Here is a 26,811-nt window from a genome sequence, read left to right on the forward strand (position 1 = left end):
TGTGGAAAGGCCCTCTCAGCATTCATAGCCCCTTGGGCTTAGAACCATCAGCTAAGGGGCACAGTTGGGATGGCCCTTTCTTTGATGCCACATAAAGCACAAAATGATAAATATTTGCGTTTTAGTTCCTGGGCATAAGAAAACAGTGCACCAGAATGGACTAAAAAGTCAATAGCATCCCTCATTAACTCTGAAGATTGTAAAGATGCTTTCAGCATACCATCTAACAAGTGGCAAGGATCTCCTACAGGGAATCACTTCAGCTCGGGTATCAATTTTGACAGGTCATCACACAAATTTTTTATATACGTAGCTGAATCACTACAAATACAAACAATATCACTCCAATCTTTGTTTAACTTGGAAAGAACCATTTTTGCAGAGCATAACGAGTGACACTGCGTGCCATGTTTTCCAAAAGTCTGGTGTCACGTTTTCACCACTATCCCAGATGCTTGGTGATATATATATATATATATTCACTGAAAAAACCATAGGTTATAGACCATATATAGTTAGGAATTAGCATTTAAAAAACCTTATTTTACTCACACAAAACCATTGAAATTCCATATATAGTTAGTTGCACTAACTATATATCGCGCACCTGCAATCCACTGCTGATGATGTCACATATTACATCATTCATGACATGGTCAGTGACATCACTGATGACATCACTGATGACATCTCAAATGACATCACTGATGACATCTCATTTGACATCAATGACCACATCACTGATGATATCATTCATGTGACAATACAATGCATCTCCTCACATTTTAATATAACCTCTGTTTCACCCAGTGTTAAATACAGAATATAATTTTTGAAACCATTGACACACCAATACTAGTTACTACATACGCACTCACTGATTCCTACGTCTACACACACCTTCACTCATTCACCCATACTATCATTCATACATACAATCACTCATCTTTACAACACTATCATATGCACTCATACACCTATACAGACACTCACAGTCTGCCACTCATCCATGGAGTTACTCACACACCTAGTCAGTCCTGTAAAGAATCAATGACACTTCCATTTTCTTGTCTATACAGTTAAACATAGAGCACCTTACATTTTCAAACATATACTAACACATACTTACCTTGTTATACAATCATTGATACAAGTACACATTGATCTGCACAGAGTCACACACCTCCCAGCCAGCCACACACACACTCAGTCTCCCATACAAATACTTGGACAATCAATCAGTAACCCATATAGTTAATCATATAGCTACTGATCAAAACATGCAGCAGTTTACAGAACAACAGACATAATGATGCACAAATTAAGACACTTTAGTCACTAACCCATGCACTCAGTGAGACACATTTAATCACTCACTCATGCATTCAGTCATGCACCTACTAAATCCTTTGTCCAGACACTTATACTTCCACTCATTCTTCAATATGTAAGACACATTTTAACTTTACAGAAACATACAGTCACTGGATGTTGTCATCAGTGATGTCATCAGTGATGTCATTTGAGATGTCATCAGTGATGTCATCAGTGATGTCACTGACCATGTCATGAATGATGTAATATGTGACATCATCAGCAGTGGATTGCAGGTGCGCGATATATAGTTAGTGCAACTAACTATATATGGAATTTCAATGGTTTTGTGTGAGTAAAATAAGGTTTTTTAAATGCTAATTCCTAACTATATATGGTCTATAACCTATGTTTTTTTCAGTGAATTTTCAAGGTTTTGTAAATGCTAATTCCTAACTATATATGGTCTATAACCTATGGTTTTTTCAGTGAATTTCAATGGTTTTTTAATAGCAAATATCATAAGCTGTCGAATGTCAAGTACGTGGTAAGTGAAAACATTTTCGTGTTTATGCACACTGATCTGCTTTGAATGGTGCCCCCCCCCCTCATTTCTATTAGGAGTACTCTCTCTTTGCAGATAGTGAAAGGTAGTTAACGCAGGTCTTTGCCCCCATTGTAATCCGTCGTGCCTGCTTCTCTCTCCATTTGATTCATTGTTATCCAAGTATTTACTGTTTTAGAATTAGTTCTCTTTGGTTCATTCTCTATTTACAAACAAACACAGAGTCGCAATACTCTGTTTAGTCTTTGCAGATAACGAAAAATCGTGTAAAAAAAAAGAAAAGGAATCGAGCAAAATCAGTAGGCCACTAATGGGATCTCTTTTTGACCTCGCTAAAATAGAAACATTAGGAACAACCCCTCATGACAAATACAAAACTAGTGAGATGAACTGAACTCCACACAATGATGGCTGCAAAACAGCTCGGCTCCGCCACCCACCCCGCCCAAAATAACGATAAAGAACGGCTGCCATGATTGGTTGCGGAATGACCACGACGGAGCTACGAAATGGTGCTGCTCTCATGCTAACCCCAGCTTCAGTCTGAAACATCCAGAAACACTGTAGACTACCAATTCGATCAGTTCCGGTAGCGCCCCAATGTAACCCGGTAGAGAAGAACTAGCCCTCCCCTCTTTGACTGATGGTTCTTGTTGCCTGTCCCTTCTGTTGTCATTTAACAGAACTATTTAGCCTGCTGAAAGGGGTTGTGTTCCGACCGCTGGTTGGTGGAGACATTTTGACTATATTCTGTACCTGCGTTGTCGCGTAATGCGTCATATGACGCGCCGCGTTAGCGCATCCGGAAGTCATCCGGAGCGCACAGCGCGTAACGTAAGCATAACAAGTCATGTGACTTGTTAATAAAACTTTTCATTGGTTCATTTTACTTTTCTTATTGTAATGATGAAAGGCTTGGTCATATGACCTAAAAATTACGCTTTTCATTACTTCCGAACATTATTTTTTCTTAAATATATGTTATAATGTTCCAGGCTAATGTACTTTCCCGGAAATTTTACAACTGTCCTGCAAGTAAAATATATTCTTTTTTCGAGAAAAAGAGCGTTTCTTCGTCCCATGACGGAGCCGTTGAGCAAAAGAGGGTCGACCTGCTGTCTTAGTCGCCGATACGCCTGAATATGAGATTCTTATCGATCACTTTATGTTGCAGGAATAGAAAACACAACAGCCCTTGACCATTTATCTTTACTGCGTTCCTTCGTATTATACCTTTTACCCTTCATGTAATTGGTCTGCTTTATTTCACTTGCCTTTTAATGATTCTAAAACAGTGACTATTATTAAAAACTTTACCAATGTATATACTACTACCATGTTTTCTTTTAAAAACCTTTATTGTGAAAATTTCAATATACAAATACGAGCCTATAACCACGTGGGCCGGCCACGGAGCAAACTGTAATCGTATATGATGAATAGACATTTACACTGTAGAGGAACGTAACGGGCGGGCCATTAGGTTGCAAGAACTAAGGTGTCTAACAGTTACGGAATCGGTGGACGTACATTTTATAATTAAAATACGACAGGGCCAGTTACAATAAAATTATCTAGATATACATTTGCGGGCAAGTACCATGGGTGACGTTAATTCGAACTTTCAACAGTACAGTAATCAATAACACATCAGAACTTAATATCAATAGGGATGTCGAAATATTCAATCAATTCTCGTCCCCGCCCGCCATGTGCTTCAAAACTGCATACGTATCTCGTGATTTCAAGGTTCTGCAACCAGTACACAACAAGGAGTTACGAGTCCCATTTATTCTGGCGCCATTTTGGGCGAGGACGGGCAGGTCCAGGATATAGTCAAAATGTCTCTACCAACCATCGACTATGATGATGTTCATATGCTGTATTTATTAGAGTAACACTCATCTGTCCACATGAAATTAATTTGCCACAATCTAAACATGTCATTTTAATCTTTCCAAAGTTCTTCTAAATATTTGGGACCGTTTCCCTTGCCTCTGAAGCTCTCAGTGCCACTTCTTTGATGAATGTACTAGCAGGTCAGGGGTTCTCCTCCAAATCTCTCTTTTATGCAGCACTATAATTAATTGGTGCCACCTCTCCATATGACGATGCATGGTATAGTTACCACAACTATATTTTTTTTCGGTTCCTCTGGAGAGTTCATCGTGGCAGATGAAGCGTGTAACGTACCGGGCATTTACCTTTTTTTGCATGTACAGGAAAGGAAAAAAAAATCGAGCGTCCGAGTTCTAAGGTGTCCCAGGGCCATTTTAGTGGACCAGGCCCAAATCCAAAGAACAGGCCGCCATTTTGAGAGTCCTGTTGCAGCCGCCTGTCGCTGTAGCATCAAGAGCAGCCGAAACTCAGCTGAATGGCAACTGAAACGGTAAAGGGGCGCCCCACTACAGCAGACGAGCCAGGCCCAAATCCAAAGAACAGCTATCTCACAGGCTAATGGGGCGACCCACGCCGAGTTTCAGCATTGTAGGATGACCACACAAGTACAGCAACTTGCTAGACATCACCTCGGTGCCATCCGGATCTCGGCGCCCCACTGCAGATGAAGTGCCTCTCAACTATGAAACCACCACGGTGACATCCGGATCTTGGCGCGTTGTGCTGCCTTCGGCCTATTCGCACATCGGTCCGCTACTGACGCCATCTCACAGGCTAAGGGGGCGACCCACGCCGAGTTTCAGCATTGTAGGATGACCACACCAGTACAGCAACTTGCTAGACATCACCTCGGTGCCATCCGGATCTCGGCGCCCCACTGCAGATGAAGTGCCTCTCAACTATGAAACCACCACGGTGACATCCGGATCTTGGCGCGTTGTGCTGCCTTCGGCCTATTCGCACATCGGTCCGCTACTGACGCCATCTCACAGGCTAATGGGGCGACCCACGCCGAGTTTCAGCATTGTAGGATGACCACACCAGTACAGCAACTTGCTAGACATCACCTCGGTGCCATCCGGATCTCGGCGCCCCACTGCAGATGAAGTGCCTCTCAACTATGAAACCACCACGGTGACATCCGGATCTTGGCGCGTTGTGCTGCCTTCGGCCTATTCGCACATCGGTCCGCTACTGACGCCATCTCACAGGCTAATGGGGTGACCCACGCCGAGTTTCAGCATTGTAGGATGACCACACCAACTTGCTAGACATCACCTCAGTGCCATCCGAATCTTGGCATCTCAACGCCTAGTGGTATCTTCCATACAAAAAATATTGTTACGCTGCCTTTGGCCCCATTCGCACATCAGTCCGCAACTTAGACATCACCTCGGTGCCATCCGGATCTTGGCATCTCAGCGCCTTGTGGTGTCAGTCAGAAAATATTGTTGTGCTGCCTTCGGCCTATTCGCACATCGGTCCGCTACTGACGCCATCTCACAGGCCAACGGGGCGCCCCACGCCGACTTTCAGCATTGTAGGATGGCCACACCAGTGCGGCAACTTGCTACACACCACCTCGGTGCCATCCGGATCTTGGCATCTCAGCGCCTTGTGGTCTCTTCTACACCGGAAATATAGTAGAAAATATTGTTGCGCTGCCTTTGGCCCCATTCACACATCAGTCCGCTACTGACACCATCTCACAGGCCAACGGGGCGCCCCACGCCGACTTTCAACATTGTAGGATGGCCACAGAAGTGCGACAACTTACTAGACACCACCTCGGTGCCATCCGGATCTTGGCGCGTTGTGCTGCCTTCGGCCTATTCGCACATCGGTCCGCTACTGACGCAAACTCACAGGCCAACGGGGCGCCCCACGCCGACTTTCAGCATTGTAGGATGGCCACACCAGTGCGGCAACTTCCTACACACCACCTCGGTGCCATCCGGATCTTGGCGCGTAGTGAAGCTGCAGCAGCTGCAAATAAGCTTCAGACAGTGTTACAACCGCTGCTCAGAACTCTCAACTATGACACCACCTCGATGCCATCCGGATCTTGGCGCGTTGTATTGCCTTCGGCCTATTCGCACATCGGTCCGCTACTGACGCCGCCTCACGTGCCAACGTATTTTCTCCGCATTTTATACCCTATGCCGCATAACAGGTCATGTGACTTGTTTATAAAACTTTTCATTGGTTCATTTTACTTTTGGTTTCCTAATGATGGAAGGCTTGATCATATGACCTAAAAACAACACTTTTCATTGGATGAAAACTTTTTTTTTCCCCCAAACGATGAAAGCCCCACCTTGTTTCTGGATGTTTCAGACTGAAGCTGGCGTCACCATGAGAGCACCACCATCTCGTAGCTCCGTCGTGGTCATTCCGCGAGCAATCATGGCAGCCGCTCCCCACCAGAAGCCTGCAGGAGTCGGGGCCCCCAAAACTTTTGATGAATTCTCAAGGCGGAGGGGACGCTTTCGAGAATGGGGTCCAAGACCTAGCAGACAAGCGTCCGATTTCCAAGGTGTCCCAGGGCCATTTCAGTGGACCAGGCCCAAAAAGGAAACAGCCTGCCGCCATTTTGAGAGTCCTGTGACAGCCGCCTATCGCTGCACCGCAAGAGTGGGCGCAACTCAGCTGAATGGCGGATTTTGACACAGTGGACCAAAAGCGGACGGAATGGCAACTGAAACGGTAAAGGGGCGCCCCACTACAACAGACGAGACTCCACCTGGAGAGGCCCGTTCACGCCGCCTCCCCCGGGGCGCTCCACGCCGTTATTCGGAGCAGCATTGTAGGATACCAAAACCAGTGCGGCAACTTACTGGACATCACCTTGGTGCCATCGTTCTGCTGCCTTGGAACTATTCGCACAACAGTTTGCTACTGATGACCCACCCCCCGCGACGCCCCACGCCGTTATTTGCTGGGTGGCAACTTACTAGACATCACTTTTGTGTCATCTAGATTTCGGCGCGTTCTGCTGCCTTGGAACTATTCGCACAACAGTTTGCTACTGATCACCCACCCCCCGCGACGCCCCACGCCGGAAATCTGGACGTTGTGCTGCGTTGGGACTATTCGCACAGCCGACCGCTACTTCGTTGTTTTTCTCTAAAAATGTTTATATGTTATTACTATTTTTGTTTTCTTGTATATATTTATAAATTATTAAAGTTTTATAATCTTACTACTTTGTCGGAGTGCTATATATTTTTAATGTGACACATAATTGTAAAAACTTTGATGTACAAAGAGTCATCCCTGGAATCTTCCGCTTCACGCTCGGTCCCCTCCCCAATCACAATACAGGATGGTTTTCAGATAATAGCAACGCTTCTGCTGTGACGGATCTCATCGAGTGTGGGCCTTGATCTACTATAACTCCTTTGAAGACGGGTGATTCTTTACAGCTGTGGCCATAAACTACATCTGCAGGGCTAGCTGATAGCCTAGGACCGGCCTGGACAATCGGACACAGAGGAAAAGGAGTGTCAGAGGGTGCGGTAGTGAATAGGGCGAAAGGGAGGTGTCGGGCGGGCACAGGGTGTGATTCTCAGGGAAGAACAGCGCAGATGGGGGGAGGTTTATTACCCATGCATAAAACAGAGAGCGGGGGTGACCACTGCCTGGGGGAGATGCTTGCGAGGGTGGGGAGCCATGCTAAGGATCGACAGCGTGCACAGAGTGGATCTGGTCAAGGCATCTAAAATGGCTGCCGTGCACGACAAAAGTGTGGCATTTGAAAAAAGACAAGATGGCGCACACAATGTTTTTCAACAATTCCTGATTTCCTTCGAATCGAACGTTAACAGACGTTGGGGCATATTACCAAAGTTAAGCGATATTTATCCCTAACGATGCATTGCAAAGATTTTTTTACCGTCAGAAATTATCGCAGATAAACCTTGCTATTATCAAGGTTTATCGCAAATACGATAAAAAACGAGCGCAATGCATTAATATCGCTGAAAACTCCGCGATATTCATGCATTACCGAGCTAATGCTCTTAGCCATGTTATCCACCTCCCATTGGATAACATGGCTAAGAACTGCTCAGGGCAGCTGTTACTTTTTGGAGATATTCGCGCTTATCTCGAATATTTCCAAAAGTTGATAATAGGAGATAGCGATGTTAGCGACTGTTTCCAGTCGCTAACATCTTGGCATGCCCACTTTGCATGTCATTAGTGATAAATATCACTCACATGCAAAGTGGGACCCAAGATGGTCGCTATCTCCTACTAGCCGTCGCTAACTGGTGTTAGCAACAGCTAGGTAATACACATATAATTTTATCTCCGCGAAGCGGAGCGCTGTTACAGATATATATCTTGTTTTTGAACGTTAATTTCTCAAAATGCACTGAAGCACATATATTGAGACATAGCAAAGGCACATCGGGCTACCAGTCCCTAATATTTTACCAAGTTTCGTGCAAATCCATTCAGCCGTTCGATTATTATTATTATTTATTTTTTTTGCCCCGCGGGGCCCTTTTAAAACCTCCACATCAAACCTAGGGGGTCAGCGAGGATCTACTATGCCCCCTTATGGTCATCAGCCGTTCGATTATTATTATTATTTTTTTTTTTTTGCCCCGCGGGGCCCTTTTAAAACCTCCACATCAAACCTAGGGGGTCAGCGAGGATCTACTATGCCCCCTTATGGTCATTTGCCCCTTCGCTTTGGCCTCCTCTTGTCTCTCGATCCTACCGAGAGACAAGATGGCGGCCGCTACGTACTGTTTGGAATGTTTACAGACACCGGAGAGCCAATCAGCTTCGCTTCGCAAAGCTCCGTAACGCGAAAAGTACGCGAAGCGGTGCGCTGTTACAGATATATATCTTTTTTTGAACGTTAATTTCTCAAAATCCACTGAAGCACATATATTGAGACCTAGCAAAGGCACATCGGGCTACCAGTCCCTACAATTTTGCCAAGTTTCGTGCAAATCCATTCAGCCGTTCTATTATTATTATTATTATTTTTTTTTGCCCCGCGGGGCCCTTTTAAAACCTCCACATCAAACCTAGGGGGTCAGCGAGGATCTACTATGCCCCCTTATAGTTATTTCCCCCTTTGTTTTGACCTCCTCTTGTCTCTCGATCCTACCGAGAGACAAGATGGCGGCCGCTACGGACTGTTTGGAATGTTGACAGACGCCGGAGAACCAATCAGCTTCGCTTCACAAAGCTCCGTTGCGCGAAAAGTCCGCGAACCAGAGCGCTAACCGGTCCGCTGTTACAGATATATATCTTTTTTTAAACGTTAATTTCTCAAAATCCACTGGAGCACATATATTGAGACCTACAAAAGGCACATCGGGCTACCAGTCCCTACAATTTTGCCAAGTTTCGTGCAAATCCATTCAGCCGTTCGGGCTAAAAGTGAGGCCAACCGCCCTATGGAAAACTCAATGTTAAAAACACGTTTTGGGACCCCCCTTTTTTCTCGGCCCCCACTGGACGAACCCCCCCCCCAAATTTTCAAGGGCTGCTCAGAAACAAAATGTGCCATTTTCCTGAAAATTTCAGCCGATTCCGTCCACAAACGCCAAAGTTATTAGACATAGAATTTTCAAAAAACCCATAGAGAAAAAATCCTAACTATATATACCTACTGGCGACCGCCAGTAGGTAATATATATATATATATATATATATATATATATATATATATATATATATATATATATATATATATATATATACTTGTCACTATACCTTGCATTTAATGTTTAAAGCCTGAGGTGTTAGCAATTCACCTACTATCAATACTGACCTACTAGAAACTATGGTCTGATGTATTAAGGGATTTTACCCATTCTCTGTGGGCAAATGTGATGACACATATTAGGAAAGATTTTTATGTACTAGCCATTTTACCTATCAGTGTAAGAATCAAATGCAGCCAAAATATCAAATCTGAGTTTGATATGTCCTGATGTTCTACAGTTTATAAAATAATTAAACTAATCCTAAAACGTGAAACTAAACCCTGCATCTTTATACCAAAGGCCATAAAACTGAAAAAAGTAAAAGGAAGAAGAAACAATATTTTAGTGGTATCCCTAAAGAACAAAACTCAAGCAGAATAATGTTAGGCAGTCTTTCTTACTGCTAGCTTGTATAACAAAGTTGCATTTTATTGACCCATTCAGTAAGAACAAAATGACTTTCACTTTCTTTTTCCTTTCTTTGAATGGCATTTAGTTTGTGGTTGTTCAGGTGTTTTTTCAGTGTTTATATGTTTTCACCGGTGAGGGCTATTTTTCTTTCTGTGGGGTTTTATCAGTTATTATAGGTTTAAACCTAAAACCCCACAGCCTAATTATATTATTTCGCCCCTTTTTTTCTACGTATACGGAGCTTGCTGAAAAATGAGTGTTCTCTATTTTACCACCACTACATGCTGGGATCTGACTGCAATCAATTCTTATTTCGTGTACACGATCCCAATTACTTCAAAAGAGTCAAATTCAAGACCGCTAGGCACATTAAGAAAATTTGGGACCAAATCATGACTCTAGGAAAAATTGCTTACTATAATGCTGAGCTTAGACTGTGGGGTAATCCTGGGCTGCCTTGTATTTTTTCAGATGGTTTGGGGAAGACATGGGCTAGGCATGGAATTACCACTCTGGGAGACCTTTATGGCCCGAATGGTTTTCTAGATTTTGACACACTTAAACTTATTTTTGAATTAAATGACGATATGTATTTTAAATACATCCAAATCAGGGATTTTCTACTCCGCAAGATGAAGGTTGTAGAAGTATCACATTCGGACTTTTTAACGTGTCTTTACTCAGATAAAGTTAAATTACTTATCAGCTCAAGCTATGGCCATTTGATTGCAAATAAAAGGGACGATAGTGGGAAACTAGCGGCTAAATGGTCATCCAGATTAGGCGTCAACATCAACCCTAAACAGATTTCAGCCTCATTATGCCAAATAAACCGGGTAGTCCATTCTTCCAACTTGAGGCTCCAGCTATATCGAACAGTCACTCAGTTATACTACACCCCACAAAGAATATCTAGTTGGACACGCGACAATCAGACCAATGATCGTACCAAGTGTCCGAAATGTGATACGGAAGCAGCAAGTATTGAACATATGTTGGTCTTATGACCAAAGCTATCTATATTTTGGAATGGGTTAACTGACGTTTTGTCGGAGAAACTAATTAATACTCCGCCGATATCACCACAGTTGATTTTACTCGATCTTTATGATAACCCTAGCCAACATAGGGATCTATTAACTATAGTATATGCATGTGCTAGGCTAGCCATAGCGAGATCTTGTATCTCAAAAGACCCTCCTAGTGTAATGGAATGGTGGAGTCTCATAAATGAAATTAATGTTATGGAACTATCTCTAGCAAGACTTAGAGGTCCCAATGCTTTGAAAAAGAAGGAAAAAATCTGGGGAACTTTTTTTGAATTGTAAATATGTATACAGACCAGTGTTAAATCTGCTGTTGCAATTACGCTTTTCTAAAAAGTATATTTTGAAATGATATGTCTATTCTCTGCTTGAGCTGTTAAAGGAGAAATTGTATATTCTTTTTGTTGTATTGAAATTTGATGAAGATGTTCTTCCTGCAATAATAAAAAAAAAGAGTTTAAAAAAAAAAAGAGAGAACCACCAGCAAGATCACGCTTGGCCATTTCCCAAAGTTAGTGTGTATAACGGCCTAAAAGGTAGTCTGCACTAACCAAACTCCATACCAAGCTGTCGGAAGAGAACATTTGCTTCCTGTATCATTTTTGACTGTCTGTCATTAGTCATTGTGGGACATAATATCGGATTTACTTTACTGGGTTTAAACATGGACCACAAGACTCTCAGCGATAAGATTCTGCTTAAGAAAATCTGGGTTGCCATGCTTCTTTCTGTGGCTGCTTTCTTCCTTCCTGATCACTGGTGCGCAAGAGCAAGGCTTAGCCCTTATACCTATAAGAGTAACAGGCAGGGCTTCATTAAACTCAAGTAGGGGTCAGACGATGCTGGCCCAAGATGCAAAACCTTAGTAAGTACATTTGTCTGGTCTTTCACTGCACAGAGCTGTAGGTCCAGGACTGCATCGGCATGTCTGAGTGCAGCAAATACATCCCTTTCCTGCATTATGATTTCAATGTGCGAAATCAATCCTGAATCAGAAGAGGTATCAAGCTAAGTTGCCTCCTGCAGTTTTATATATGTCATCATCCTAATTCTGAGGTAAATCATCCCCATCATCATTATTTGGTGGTGGAAACACTGGTCCGAACATAAACAAAAAAAAAAGGCAATAGATCCTCTGAGGACAACCCTGTGGTAGACAAAGTATTTTGGGTGGGTCAGAATGTACAGTAAGTGGGTGCAGTGAAGTCAGAATGTGATCTCTGCTGGGTCGAAACTGTTGCGGCTCTGGATTGGACACTGAAGTCGGCAGGGGGCTCTAACTCCGGTGACATTGGGACTGGTGTCTATGAAGAAGGGATTGGCTCAAGTCTTGGGCCCCAAACTGACATCTACATCAGAGTTGGTGCCAAACCCAAAGTTGGGTGGCTCAGACGGCACCAGGAATGGATCTCCCAGCATTATCTCAACTGGAGGCTCTTTTAGTTCCGTGGTGGCCCAAAGACACCCCAGGGGGAATTGGAACATTGCCGAAAATACACAGAATAGTTTCCATAAAGGTCTTCAGAGTCTGTCTATCTCAGATTTCCTTGGTGTTTCAATACAGTCTTCAGATTTTTGTGAAGGGATTCATATTTATGAGCAAACGTGGACATATCTTGCCTCGAAATCCACACAATCTACATGAATTTTTCTTTGTTTACGTATTGAGCTGGCTCTTTCCATCGAATTATTTAAAGAATAGCCAAGTTGGCAAATTTGGTAATACATTCTGTAATTTACCCTTCAGAGATCTCTCTCATCCTCTAACTTCTAATGCTCAGTTTTAGCATTTTTCACTGGTGTCTACACAATTAGTAATCAGACCCCCCAGGATATAGCGGCATGAACTAGTAAATTTAGCGGCACAAATCAGGAACTTTAGCGGCATTTTATTTTGGGTTTTTTTTCGACAACAAACACAGATACCTTATGGTTTGAGTTATTTTACAACATGGAGCTATGTAGATTTTGTTTATTTACAATTCAGGCCATTTGTTTTGGTTAAAAGGCATGTTAATCTTGGCCATGTACGTTCAGTTCTTCTGAGCACTCCAAATCTAGACCAGTATTGTGCTGCTGTAAATGTAATGTAAAAACAATAATGCCCGGATCGATTGCTCTGAAAGGGACCGTCGTCTGGATGAGAGAATAATTTTGTAGATGCTGTTGCTCCTTTCAGCATCTGCAGAACTGGTCACACAGTCCTTGTACACAGCTGCAAGTTGGGAAAGAGCTGGAATGCAGTCAGCCAGCCCACGCCAAAAGAGGTCCGTGTCAATCACTCCAGAAACAGATGCCTGCTCTGCTTCTGGGCCTACATTTTCAAAGTAGAGGCGAAGCTCCTGATCGGGAACTTCGCTCAAACCAGGAATGGCTGAATAGGCACTCTTCTCAAGAGGCAGGATGCAGAGTCGCGCAGGATTGAAAAGGCGCACTTGTTTCAAGAATTGTATGCCTGGCTGGCCCTCCCCCATGTATTTGCCCACCTTTTCTTGTGAATGTTCAAAAGCTTCATTAAGCTGGGCTGTTATCTTTTTTTTCTGTGCCAGACTTAATTTTGCACCTGCAGTGGTCTGTAGAAATGGTTGTAGTGACTCCACAGTGAGGACTGATTGGTTAGGTTCATGTGGAGGTCCTCCAAATAATCATATACCTTCATGGTCACTGGTGTCTGACTCTGGAATAACTCCATCAGGTTTAAAATGCTTTGGCATTTTTCTGCCACAATGTCCAATTGGACTTTAATGCACTCCCTTTGGTCGCTGTTCAAAATCTTTTGTAGATTTTCAAGGGAATTGGGGGAGACTTGCTGAGTTGCATCTCAGACTCAACAAACCCAGCATAGGCCTCAAAGTGCTTGCTGTGGTACTGGACAGCAGCAAACCAAAAATTCCAGCGGGTACTGCAAGGGTCAGGTGCCACCCGTGCTTTCATCCCATGGTTCTCAGCAAGATGGTGCAGGTACCTTCTCTTTCTGCTTCCGGCCATGTAAAAGATGCGGGAGAAGTACAGAAGGAAAGCATTGAGCTCCACAAAAGGCTCCCTAAATGACTCTCCAACAAGATTCATTATGTGTGCCAAGCAGGTGATGTGTATGGAGTTTGTATACAGATTCCTCAACACCGTGTTGTATGCCTTGAGCATGTATGCCGCGTTGTCAGTGTTAAAGGAAATAACGTTCTGGAAGTCTATGCTTTACTCTGTGAGCACCTTTACAACAGCTTGCGCTACAGTCCCATGGTTGCACTGTGATAGGAAGACTGTGTCCACCAGGTGGGTATGGATCTGACGGGCACCCTGCGGAGAGACTACTGCAACTAGCACATTCAAAACACACCGCCCTTCGACATCTGGCGTTTCATCAAAGATAACACTGATCTTCTGATCTTTCAATAGCTCTTTCAGCTTGTTCTTGGCACTTATATATCTCTCTGGGAGATAACGTTCTTGCAGCTGATGACTCCCAGGTATCGCTCCACCATTCCGTACTCGCTTGTGTAGGAACTTGCGCAACACAGGGTAGTCTGTTTTGCTCAGCAGAATGTTCAACGCGGTGCAGACGTTAACCCACTCACTTATCATTTCATGGTTTGCGGCACCGGCAGCTGTACTCTTTGTGAATAGCGAGTTCACAGTCATCTGACGTGCACGTTTTGGCGAAGATTGAAGGTCAGGATCATCTGAACAGCGCTTAAGTGTTTTTGGGACCGCACATGCATATCCACAGTGTGTTTCCGGATGTGGTCCACCGCCACATTGCACACACTGCAAAACAGCACCCCAACATCAGCGTGCATCACGGTGCTGTAGTCTCTGGCCCGATCTGCTGCGGTTATCTGGGTGGGCAGATGTGATCTGTGCTTCACACCCTTCGCAGGCTGCAGAAACTTCTCTATTCTGCTTTTGTTGTGGTGGCTTGTTGCTCCCTTGGAATACAGAAGATCTCGGTGTTGTGGCGCAGTCAGTTAACTCACCTACAAAGATAGTTGGTATTACTAAATGCGTCTCAAAGGGGGGAAAGGCAATTGTTGAATGGGAAGTTCAGAAAGCGCCGGTGCTCAATGAAAAAAAAATGCATGCAACCCTGAAGCACTAAGTAAAGTGACAAAATTGTTGGGCCATAACTGCAATGGGAAATGCCAGTCCCCAAACGACGTTGAGCAAACAGACAGTGTGAAAACCGCATGGGCATCCGCATACAAATATACTTGGTGTTAGCTGTGGTTCAAAGGGGGGAAAAGCCATTGCAATTGTTGAAAAACTCCAAGTAAGTGCCTGAAAAATAACATGCCAAAGGTTGCATGGGTGGTGAAAAATGGACACCAAAAAGTGCCCGGTCAGCCACGTGCAAAGAAAGTGAAAAAACAAGCAATTATGAAATTCCCCAGAGGTGCCCAGAACCCCAAACTTACCAGTGCGCTGCGGCAGCTGGCCCAATTACGGCTCTTGGAACGGCAGATTCTTCCCTGTGATGCTCTGCAAAAAGAACCAAAATAAAGAGTTCGGAAACTCACCAGAGGGGCTCAGAACCCCAAAACTTACCAGTGCGCTGCGGCAGCTGGCCCAATGGCTCTTGAAACTGCAGTTCCTTTCCTCACAGACAACACAACAATTGCCCCAAACCAAAACAAGCAATTATGAAATTCACCAGAGGCGCCCAGAACCCCAAACTTACCAGTGCGCTGCGGCAGCTGGCCCAATTACGGCTCTTGGAACGGCAGATTCTTCCCTTTGATGCTCTGCAAAAGAACCAAAATAAAGAGTTAGCAAACTCACCAGAGCGGCTCAGAACCCCAAAACTTACCAGTGCGCTGCGGGACCCGAGGCCAAACAATTAAAAAAAAAAATTATGCCCCCCGGGGCCCGCCGCGTGCCCCATGTGCGGCGGGCCCCCACAGAATGTGGCCCCGGCCCGCCGCACACCGGGCACGCGGCGGGACCCGAGGCCAAACAATTTTAAAAAAAATTATGCCCCCCGGGGCCTGCCACGTGCCCCATGTGCGGCGGGCCCCCACAGAATGTGGCCCCTGGCCCGCCGCACACTGGGCACGCGGCGGGGCCCGAGGCCAAACAATTAAAAAGAAAGATTATGCCCCCCGGGGCCCGCCGCGCGCCCCAGGTGCGGCGGGCCCATAGTAACTACTTTACCCCTTTCCCTTACCCGAGACCCGACGCGAAATCCTGGGAGGGAGGGTCAGGCGTGGCCAGAGGCAGCAGCAGGCAGGAGCAGCAGGACAGGAGCAGGTGAGTAGGCGGCACAGGTGAGGTGGGGGTAATTATGCACGGCGCACACGGATGAGAGACCCTTTGACCTGACCCCTGACCCTTTCTATTGGCTCTGTGGTGATGAGAGCCACGGAGCCAATAGAATGTGCCGGATTTCGAGGGCAGTTTTGTAAAAATCGCGGCATTTTTACAAAACTGCCGATTTTGCGATTTTTTTGGCAAGTCGCGATATCCTGGAGGGTCTGAGTAATTACCTTTCAGAATGTATTCACTATCCTAAATCAAATCTACATTTAACTCCCCTTTATAGTTGGGGTATGTCATGATCCTCAGACCTCGTGGCATCATTTAATGTTACAAATAGCTTATCATGGAGTTAAATTCCCACTATCTACTTATTTTATGTCTGCTCAGCTTTTCCAATCTTAGATTTCAGTGTGCGCTCCTTCCCCTTACACATTGCTAATCTTCACTGTTCTGAGAATTATCTTTCTTAAAGGTAAAAAACATCTGCTTTCAAAACATGCCAATCAATGAGTCACAATTATGTGAAATGAGTGACTAATAACTTGTAATATTTGTAATGGATGACCCTTAACTACAGTATATGTCATATTTAAGAGTACTCACTTTGTCTCTATGCAGCATAAACTGGCTTCTTAAAACGTTGTGTAAATATGGTTCTCAAATTTTCTTTCCCTGCTCTGCTCTGTCAGGAGTCACCACTTCAGCCATGCCAAATACCGAACCTCAGCCTTACAGCCTATATTCCAGAACATGACAGGAGTTCCAGACCCATACAACTAGCATGTAGTTTGTCAGTTGTGTGTCAAATTACTGTGTAGCACTTCACTAATGCACTCGGAAATCTTGTAACTGCAATTCATGGTGTTCATTTGTTAATGCACTCCTCCAAGTCGGAGGGGGGTGTTCTTGTTGTAAAGAATATCGAGCAACGTTCCCAATAATATAAAATCTGTTTGTCCATGAGACGAGTTGCCACAGCAATTTGCTTGTCTAATTTTTCTCCATGTGCAGTGTCAATGTTTTTATTAAACCAGAGGACTTGTACTATGCTCCAAATTTGCCAGGGCTCATATTATGTAGTAGTGGGCAGAACTCACGGAGTTTTACTCCGTAGAGTTGCATGAAAACTCCACGGGATTCTGCAGTTTCACGAACGGATGGAATTAGGCATATCGTGCGGATTTCTTTTATTTTTTTTTTTTATTTTTTTTTATGACAACCAGAGGCCCTGTCCAAGATGAGAGTTCAAGTTCTAGGTCATAAAATAAAGCTGGATCTTCCAGATTTGAACCATAAATTGAGCAGATGGTAGTGCCAAGATTAAGTTGTACTATAGCCCACCTACCATGGGGGTCAGCTAATTTCCGCAAAGGTTTGCCCAAAAAAGTTCTTGCAAGAATAGTGACACCTCTGGTCTTAGAGGTCTGTGTTGTGGTTTCTAGGATGTTGAACCCAGGTATTTTTAGTATCTCAATTTCTCCTATCGGTATATGGGTCTCCTGCAGGCAGAGGATGTCACATGAAGCTTGATGCATTAGTTGATATAGCTGTGCCCTCTTCCCCTTATCATTAAGACCCGCCACGTTCCAACAGCAGAGTTTCAGTTTACCCATAATTCATTTGGTTAATCCAACGATATTAAGTACTGAGCCATGTTGCTAGCTTTCTCAATTCCATAAACATGCTAGGTTTTATTTGTTCTATATAATGTTCATATTGTCCTTATATTTTTGTCACATATTGTGCCATAGTTATTTCCTTGACTGTAGGTATCTTTATTATGTTTGTTGTATATTCTAGTTTGCTCTTTTTTTTTCATTTTATGCTGTGCCCACCCCCCACCACCCACCCTCCCAGAAAAGCCCTCCCCCTTACAACCCAAAAAAAGGCAATTAGACTCAGTGAGTCTGTATTGATGGACTAGCGCTGCCTGACCGAAACAGAGTGACCATACACCAATTTAAAAGTAAGAGGGTGCAGGAATGAGAAGATTAAGGAGGGAATGAGGAAAACAGAAGAAGAGAATCAAAAAGGATTGATTGTCTAAACGTCATATTCGGCTGTGTCTGATTACATGTGGTTACAATTATAATCAATTGTAGAGATGCATTAGATTATGGCTACTTCAGGCTTTCTAAGTACTCCTTCGCCTTAATCTCGGAGGTAAAAAACCTTGTTTGCCCCCCAATTACTACTTTCAACTTGGCTGGATTGTTGAGATAAACCACTGCCTTCTTCTCTAAGAAGGGCTTGATCAACTGTCTGAGGCGCCATCTCCTTTCCACAGTTACGTGGCAGAAGTCAGGTCGTACAAAGTAGATAGTTGAGTCTCTACTACGGCGTGAGTCGGGTCTGGCTTTATCCGAGATGGCTTGTCGGAGTAGGAAATTGCCAAAATATACTAGAATTGCTCTAGGATACCCCCCGATTTTAAAGGAGATTTTAGTGTTAAAAGTACTCTGTGGGCCCGTTGTACCTCCAGGTTGAAGTCCCAGCTGGTAAGTTCAGGGAGGGTATCTCGAAAAAGTTGAACAATATATGAGCGACAGTCCTCCCCTTCGCTTTTTTCGGGGACACCAAGGACGCGTAGGTTGTTTTGGCTTAGCCGATTTTCACAGTCCTCCAGTTTCCACCGCACGTCTTGAAGCTCAGCCTCGTGAGATTCAACTTGTTCTTGAACCACAGTGGCCTCTGTTTCGTTAGAAACTATATGTATTTCCATCTCATTTAACCGTTTGTTAAAGGTGCCCACAGTTTTTGTTAGTTTACGTACAACTCCTTGAACTTTATGCAGAGCTGCCCGTGCTTTACGACTGTCTTTGGAAGTCTCTTCTCGGTGCGATGCTATAGCCTGAAGGACAGTGTCCATGACTTGAGTTAGTGTTGCCCCGGATTGTTCTGGTTCGGAGTCAGGCAGGTTTGGAGACGCTGCCTGAGAGGGGGTTATTTGAGATGGATGGGGTAGAAGTGACTGGTTATGTACCTGTAGTGTTGGGTAATAGTCCCATGCCAGATCATTAGCCCCGTGAGGGCCATTTTTTTCTTTAAGACTGTTTTTCGTCCAGTCCGTGATCCCTTAGTGCGTAGATCTTGTTCACTTTCTGTGCTAGTAGTAGATTCCGCGCCATCATCGTCCAGCTCATCAAGTTCTTCCTCAGAGTCCCCAGACCAGTTAGCGTCTTCCGAGAATGAATAGAAATCAGTGGGGTCTGTGATGTCTTTATCAGTCTCAGCCGTTTCTTTGACCCCGTCAGCTTCATTTACAGCTCCCTCTATCAGGCTGTTAAGGGGGCTCTTTTGAGATTCTATTTCTGACTCTGCGTTGTTTTCTGTGTCTGGGTGTCTCTGAGACTCTGAGCGCACCATATTCTCGTGGGTCATACCTGTATTTATGTCCACTCTAAAATCAACACTAGCGTCTCCACTCCCCACGCTAGCATCTGTTGGCAATTGTGGAGGTAGAGTGATGGATGGTTCAATTTCTGTTAATGCATGAATGGCGAGGGGGACAGTCGTGATTAGTTGATCGCTCGATAGTGATGTATGCGGGGGTTCAGGGATTACCGGGGTACTAGGGCGGAGTACTATAGTTACACATGAGTCTGCGCAGTGGTTCGTGCCCCCAGATTCCCCTCTTGGCATATCTTTCTCCCGTGGTGTCTCTGGCGGTATAGTAGCTGTACTCCTGCGCAGCTTCTGATCCTTGGTTGACCAACAGTACTGTTTCAAACCCAGGCGAGATGTCTGAGGTTCCCCCTTCGGTTGCAGCTTCTGTTTGCTCCGTTGAAGACAGTTCTGTTTGGAGATTTTTGTCCTTGGGTAGTACCGCTGGTAAACCAGCGTGTGGCGCTGTTGAGGACTTTGTGACTGTGGCAGGGGCTCGTCGTAGCATTTCGACTACGGAGGGTGCCGGGCATGCCGAGTTTCTTCGCCGGTTTTGATGTTGGTGTGGGTGTCAATTCCTCAGACCCCCCCAACCAAGCCCGTCATAGGATCACCGCGTTTGTGCATGATTTCACGGTCCCGGAGAGCCTGTTTAGCGGCTCAGGTTTTCGCCGCGGAAGCGGCGGCGTTCTTCGGCGCCATTGAGGTCAGGGTGCCGTTCACCGTGTCTTCGCGTTGATCAGCTGTCACAGGTAGGAGAGCGCTGCTCAAAAGCCGCAATACCGCTAAGCCAATAAAGGATGCGACGAGTGAAAGCTGTGGTCTTAATGCGGTTCTCTTCTCAGGACAAACTGCTTCCTTCTTAGTTGTCGCCGCTTGCATTTTTTTTTCCCTTGGTTTGCCGATAATTAACTGTTGGTCGGCGTATCTTTTTTCCTCTTTCCTCTCTCCCCTCGATCAGATGCCTCGGTTTAAACCATGTTGTTTAGTTGGTCAGTTGAGGTGTAGGAGGCAGCGAATAATCCTTCCTGCTTGCTCGTGTTCATGGCCACTCGAACCGGTCAGAAAGCTGCTACCAGCGACCTAACATCTATCGTGCGGATTTCTAGCGCTGGGAGCTTGTTCCGTGCTGAAAAATCATCACAAGCGTTGGCGGAGCGTGATGCTTCTCGGGTTGTTTTTGCTCCAGCTTGAGTAGATTTTCTACTCGAGCAGCAGCTTTCTGACTGCGAACTTTCGTGATCACTCACGTTGCTGAAATCTCACCAGGTGCCCTCCTAGCGACCAAGAATCGCAGTTCTTTTGAAAAAGAATAGCTCTAGCAGGAAGGATAAACTGAATTAAAAAACGACCCAATTTTTCCTTTGTGGTCTCTGGTGGAATAGCTCGCCTGCTGTGGTTATTTTGTGTTCAGAGAAAACTGCGTCTGAAATAAATAAATGTGAATTGTAAAGGCTTTGCTCTGCAAAATCAAGGAAACAGCAAGATGTCATTCTTCAAAATTATTTACTTGATGAAGTCACATTTCTAATGGTCAAATAGTGAGTCACAATGCATGCATTTATGTTACAAACAATCAATTCAAAATAACAACCAATGGTAATAAAGACGAAAGTAAAGGAAAAAGTAGGTGAAGTGAGTATCCGCAAATGACGGACAAGCTCTTCTTTGGGCCAAATTTAATAGACCGTCTGTAGGAACCAACTAGCAATTCACAGTAGCCCAATAATTGTGTTTCTCAATATTATTTGGATACAATATTAGTTCTAAGGTCTACACCGAATGAATTATTTATTTTCTTTTGGATAAACAATGTTGGTCCTAGGTAGTGAAAGTCACCGTTTTTCGGCCTCTCAATATGGCTTCCTCAGGACAAAGTGGGACCAAAGATCACCCAAACTATGTTTGGAGCTCACTAAATAGCGTTACAAATGGAAACTCCAAAAGCCAATGCGGGTTCCAGGAACAAATGTGTACCAGGGAATGTGCAAATAAATCCAAGCAGTGCACAGGTTGTGCGTCCTTTGAAGGTGAAACAGAAAATGCAATTCACTCTGTACGGTGGTTCAATATGGGGCTTGAAGCCGTCATAAAGGTTTTTGGGTCGATTCCGCGATCTAGAACTACTCTGCGTTACCTTGTTCAGCGAAAGTCGGTACAATGCATCACAGTTGGGCTGCCAAATCTCGTTTGCACTCGCCAACCCACTGTTGACGAGCCATGTGCAAGACCAAACTCGGTCATGCCGCGTTTGGCGGAATATGGCCGGAACTCAGCGTTGCATGCATAAAATGGAGTGGCCAAAACTCTGCTGGCGGAGCAGAATTTATCACCCACCCTTAATATTATATCATGACTTCGAATTTAACAAAAGTCAGTTTACGCTATCTTTCTAAATATGCCAGCACTCCAGAGTTATCTACAGCAGGGTTTTGGGTGTACCTGTGCTCTAAGTATATACCATGGCTTTTTTTTCTTCCCTTGGTATTTGACGAAGGGTCTTGGCGCATTCAGCGGATTTCACAAAATATTACTGTAAACCATTCCAGATTATACTGTTTAGCAAGAAGGTATTTTACAGTCTGACCCTTTCCATATTATGTAATCTTGGGGAAACCTGTTATTTGTGTGCCTGGGTTCCCTTTTTGTAAAAATTGTAACAATTTACCAAGTGCTCTATCAATAACTACGTATTTATATTTTACATGTGAATTAGTTCTACATGGTTTCATCAAAATATTAAGATGACGTTGCTGGTATTGCCTCTTTCAAATGTTGGCATGCAATAAACACAGTTCATTGAACTGTATCAAAGAGAAATAATTAATTTAATTATGTTTTAGAGAAATGGAAGGTTCAATTGGTTAGCAGACCTGTTTGCACCATTTGTGATATTTTTCAAGTTGCCACTATTTTTGGGACACATCTATTTAAAAAGCAAATCATAACTACTCTTTTATGTTGGAGTCAAATTATCTTCATGTTCGTAGGAGTTTCTGGCACAAATTAAGCCTTCACTGGGATCTTGTTTGCATTCCTGTGGAAATATTGTTTGGCAAGGTGTATTTTTACAAACTGATACTTGAGGTTTTCAGAGAACTGGATGGGCTCCTGTGAATTTAATCTATCATCTTTGCTAGATGGATAATGATAAAGGGTAACCCTGGGCGAAGCACTATGCAACGCTTGCGAAGTTTGTCCTACTTCGCACTACGCGACTTGCACGTAGCTCAGGGCAAAAACACGTAGGATAGCGGTCATTTTTTGCTTGCTCGCGGCCCTCAACGTTGGCAAGCGAGCAAAATGACATCCCGGTGAGACTTTTTCCTCGTTCAACATTAAGTTGCCGATCGCGAGCGTGGAGAATAAACCTCCTGGCGAGATTCTCAACGCGGGGAGGTCAGGTTTCTCATTGCGAGTGGTTGTGTATGCTCGCGACCGCTCGCGATGAGAAACTACCAGTCCTCGTTGAGAAAGCTGCCGCCCAAGTAGAAATCTACTCGAGTGTCAGAAAACGACCACTTGCAAGATGCGGTTTGCACTGATTGCACAGTGTGGACAAGCATCCGGAACTGTGCTATCAGTGCGAACAGCATTTTGCACAGTGCACTATGCAGTTCGCATAGCTCGCAGTGCACTTCGCGTAGCTACGTGTAGCGCTACTACGCAAACTATCCTGGCTCTGGCAAAACTGTAAAAGCAGCACCACGTCAGTTTAACAATTATTTTCGAATTTTATTGAGAGCAAGCATGGGGTTTCATCTCTGGGCAGATGACTAAACCCGCACGGAAAGACTTCTTTTAATTTTATAACAGCTCTGCCTGCTTCAGTTTTTCTAGACCGAGATGCAGAGACAATTGCAATATTAGAACTGAAGCAGGCTAACGATGACGGATATCCCATCTTCCGAAATGTAAAATCCCATTATATCCAATGGGATTTCTATTTCGGCGGACGGGATGTCTGTCACCGTTGTGGCGGAGTAACCCATCCAACAAGCTCTAAATCAGGCCCTAGGACTGTATTTCCAGAAGGACTGTGTGTATCTATGTATTTAATCAAAGAACATTTTAGGAACATTAACACAGCCACAAATTGTTACGGTTTGGAAATGCATAACACATTTTTCATTTGAAATCACTGTATCAGTACTACATGTTGAGCGAGCTTGGAGCTCACTATATTTCTTGCAGCATTCACATTAATATCAAAGCTGTTGTATTAATGAATTGCATATAGGATTTTGAAAGCCTTGCACATTTTCATACTTTAAAGTCTTACTTCTAAAGGTAATGGCTCTTCTTTGCCCTTACCACATTGAGAGTTTGTGCTGCAGGAAGGTAAGGGAGAAAGTCAAAGAGTTTACTTGTACAGTGAACATGATGACATGCTGTCACAATCTCCCACAAGCATCAGCAATATGAATTCCACACCCTCGTGGGTCTTAGAGGTGATAACTGCTGTGACGGAAGAGAGAGAGTTTCTGTAATGGTGTTGAAGAAGGAAGTGGGTGTGAGACCCATGGTAGAGTGCAGAATGGGGAGTTCATGCATCACAAGGATTAAGTCCATGTTAAGATCACCATTTACATGCAGGGGAAGGTAGGGAGCATTATTGTTAGATCAAGGTTTTCTCTTAGCAAAGGGACAGTGTACCATAATAATGATCATGAAAGCTGCAATCTAGTATCTTGCACTGGGTTGAAGGGTTTATTCCCTAGGATGAACCTTGCATCCATGTTTTTGAAGTAATGGGTGAATGGAATGTCACTAATATGGTGCATTTTCATGACATATGTTTTTCAAGGTGGGTAAAGCAAGACACTAGAATGAGGAGTTGTGTATTAGTCACCAAGTTTGTAGTGTAGGTGGATCTGTTATGGTTGGATAGGGTATCGATGGAAAGTTGTGATATCCACCGTGTGGGAAGGAGTAACATGGAAGCATAGTAGAGGACAGAAGTTCATCTTCCTAGTGTGTATTGTAGTCTTCATTATTATCCAAGTGGTGAGCGAGGAATGAAAGTAGTTTTGGTACAGATAGACCTTACATGCCTAGACAAATGATGATTGTTGGGTGAGTAGTGGTTAGTCCAGGAAGGAGCTGGAGATAAACAATGTAAATGTTCAAGCATTTTCTGGACACTTGAGCCCCTAAGTATTCCTCCGCTTGGAAATCTTCGTTTTTCATCATAAAATGTGCCATACTATTTCACACTTTTGACCTAAATATGTTATAACAGCATTAATAATGTATTAATTCAGTGTGCATGGCAACAGAATTTTCCAAATTTCATCATTACATATTTTACTTTGTATACATTTCTATATAGATGTGTTAACTGATGAACTAGTGACTTCTTATAAATGCAGTTGTACGTTAGAAAGGACATTTTGTTTATTATGTAATTTATTTTTGTTGCAGAATATGGCGTCGATCCATTAATACACTAGACATTGGCGAGGTGTTTCCAAATTGGACTCATGATGCTGGCTGCAACCCTCACTGCATCTTCTTATACCTGTTGAAAAATGTTGGTTTTGATGCAACAGTTCTCCTGGACTTCCTCATATCCTCGGAAACCTGCTTCCTTGAGTACATTGTCAGATATTTGAAGTTCCTCAGGGAAGACTGGACAGAGTTCTGCCAAGTTTGCGATTTTATTGATACTTTCACATCCAAAGAATGTGCTACTGTTAGTGAGGTGGTTACTTCCATTCAACAGGACAGTGTCAGCAGCCAGGTGGGTCTGGGGGTGTTTAATGGCCTCGACAGCACAGAGAAAGCCTGCTTCCTTTCAGCACAAGGTCGCTTTGAAATGCTAGGGACATCTGATGTTGCTCAGCAGACATTACCATGCAAATCAAGTTCTTCCACTAGGACTGATCACCTCTGTGGTCTGGGAACTCTTCGAGGCCTTGTTGATTATGACAGCTCAGATGATTCAGAAGAAGACACTGCTTCGGACCCTCAGCAGAACTGTATAGGGCATCAAAGTTCAGCAGGTATTTGCAACGACTTGGGTGCAGAACTAGATAGATTGGACCTGAAATCAACATCGGTCAATTCAAAGGATTCTAGCACAACATCGGTACATAAGGATGTGGCTCCTGCCACTTTGGAGAGCACCTTGCTCAAGTCTACCCAGTGCCTGGCGGAGCTACAGGCAGCAATATCTCGGTTAAAGAGAAGAAACCTCTTCCCGTACAATCCATCTGCCCTCCTGAAGCTCTTGATGCATATTGAAACACTACAGGAGCACAAATTGTCTGTAAAGCACTTTAAGTAGCAGTCAACATCTTAGCCTATACTTGCCAACTTACAATAACATATACGGCTGCTGGGGAAGTGGTTAGGAAAGTCTTATACTTTTTCTCCTTAAACCAGTGTAAGTACCCTCACCATGTCTGCCGCTCACGTCTTGCAATAGCTCTGGAGTGTAAAGAAGCAAAAATGTGTGTAAAATTACATTGGTGCTCTTAATAATCATTGGTGCTAGTTTGAAAGCCTAGATAACTAAAGTCCTTCTTTGCCACATGGCCAGCAGTAATACACACTTTGTCACGTTATTTGCACTATCTGCATGCATGCCTTATATGTGGGCAAGAGGGCACTTCATTGTTTAGGTGCATCCAGCCATGGCATCTCATTGTGAGAAAGTCAATATGAATACTTTCCTAGATAGTGCTTTACAGGAAGCACACTAGCCCTACGGTAAACAACACTGTAGCAGCTCTTCACATTGCTTTCCATCATCTGTTAATGTCTTTTAATTACCAATGACTTTACCCGCTTGTCAGCAGTAGTGGTGGAGGAGCTCAAAATTGGTGATGCACATGAAACTACGTTATAATCTGGGCTGTTTATTAATGGATCACTTCAGGGTCCACATGAAACAAGAATATAGGGATGGCAAATTAATCCTAGAGGTACAGGCCTTGTAAAAGTGCAGAGACCTGGTCAGACAGTGGCTGTAATAGCTAACATTTACATATCAGTCCACTGCCTGGTAGAAAGATTCCAGTGCTTGCATTTGCACCTTTTTTGCCAGTGCTTCTAATCTACGCCTCTTCTGTGGATTAGTCATGGCACATGTGACCTCTGTGCCTTCCAGTCGGCATCTCCACATAATCGGCATAAAAAAGTTCCATAAGGAAATTCTCTTTTTCTGCAGCAGTTGTGCTGTCTGGTATTGCCATTTGCGTCA

The 26,811-nt window shown here is 43.9% G+C and overlaps 1 protein-coding gene across 3 annotated transcripts in view; it reads left to right on the forward strand.

The window, feature by feature from the left end:
• Positions 1-26,154, forward strand: part of LINS1 (lines homolog 1) — a 216,291-nt gene extending 190,137 nt beyond the window's left edge. For all 3 annotated transcript variants that reach the window (XM_078683108.1, XM_078683110.1, XM_078683109.1), the window contains exon 7: positions 25,029-26,154. In XM_078683108.1, coding sequence (XP_078539234.1) covers positions 25,029-25,893 — 865 coding nt within the window. In that variant the 3' untranslated portion in view covers positions 25,894-26,154. The remainder of the gene's footprint in view (positions 1-25,028) is intronic.
• The last annotated feature ends 657 nt before the right edge of the window (positions 26,155-26,811 follow it).

This window comes from Lissotriton helveticus, chromosome 3_1 (genome assembly GCF_964261635.1).
Source record: "Lissotriton helveticus chromosome 3_1, aLisHel1.1, whole genome shotgun sequence".
NCBI classification, from domain to species: Eukaryota; Metazoa; Chordata; class Amphibia; order Caudata; family Salamandridae; genus Lissotriton; species Lissotriton helveticus.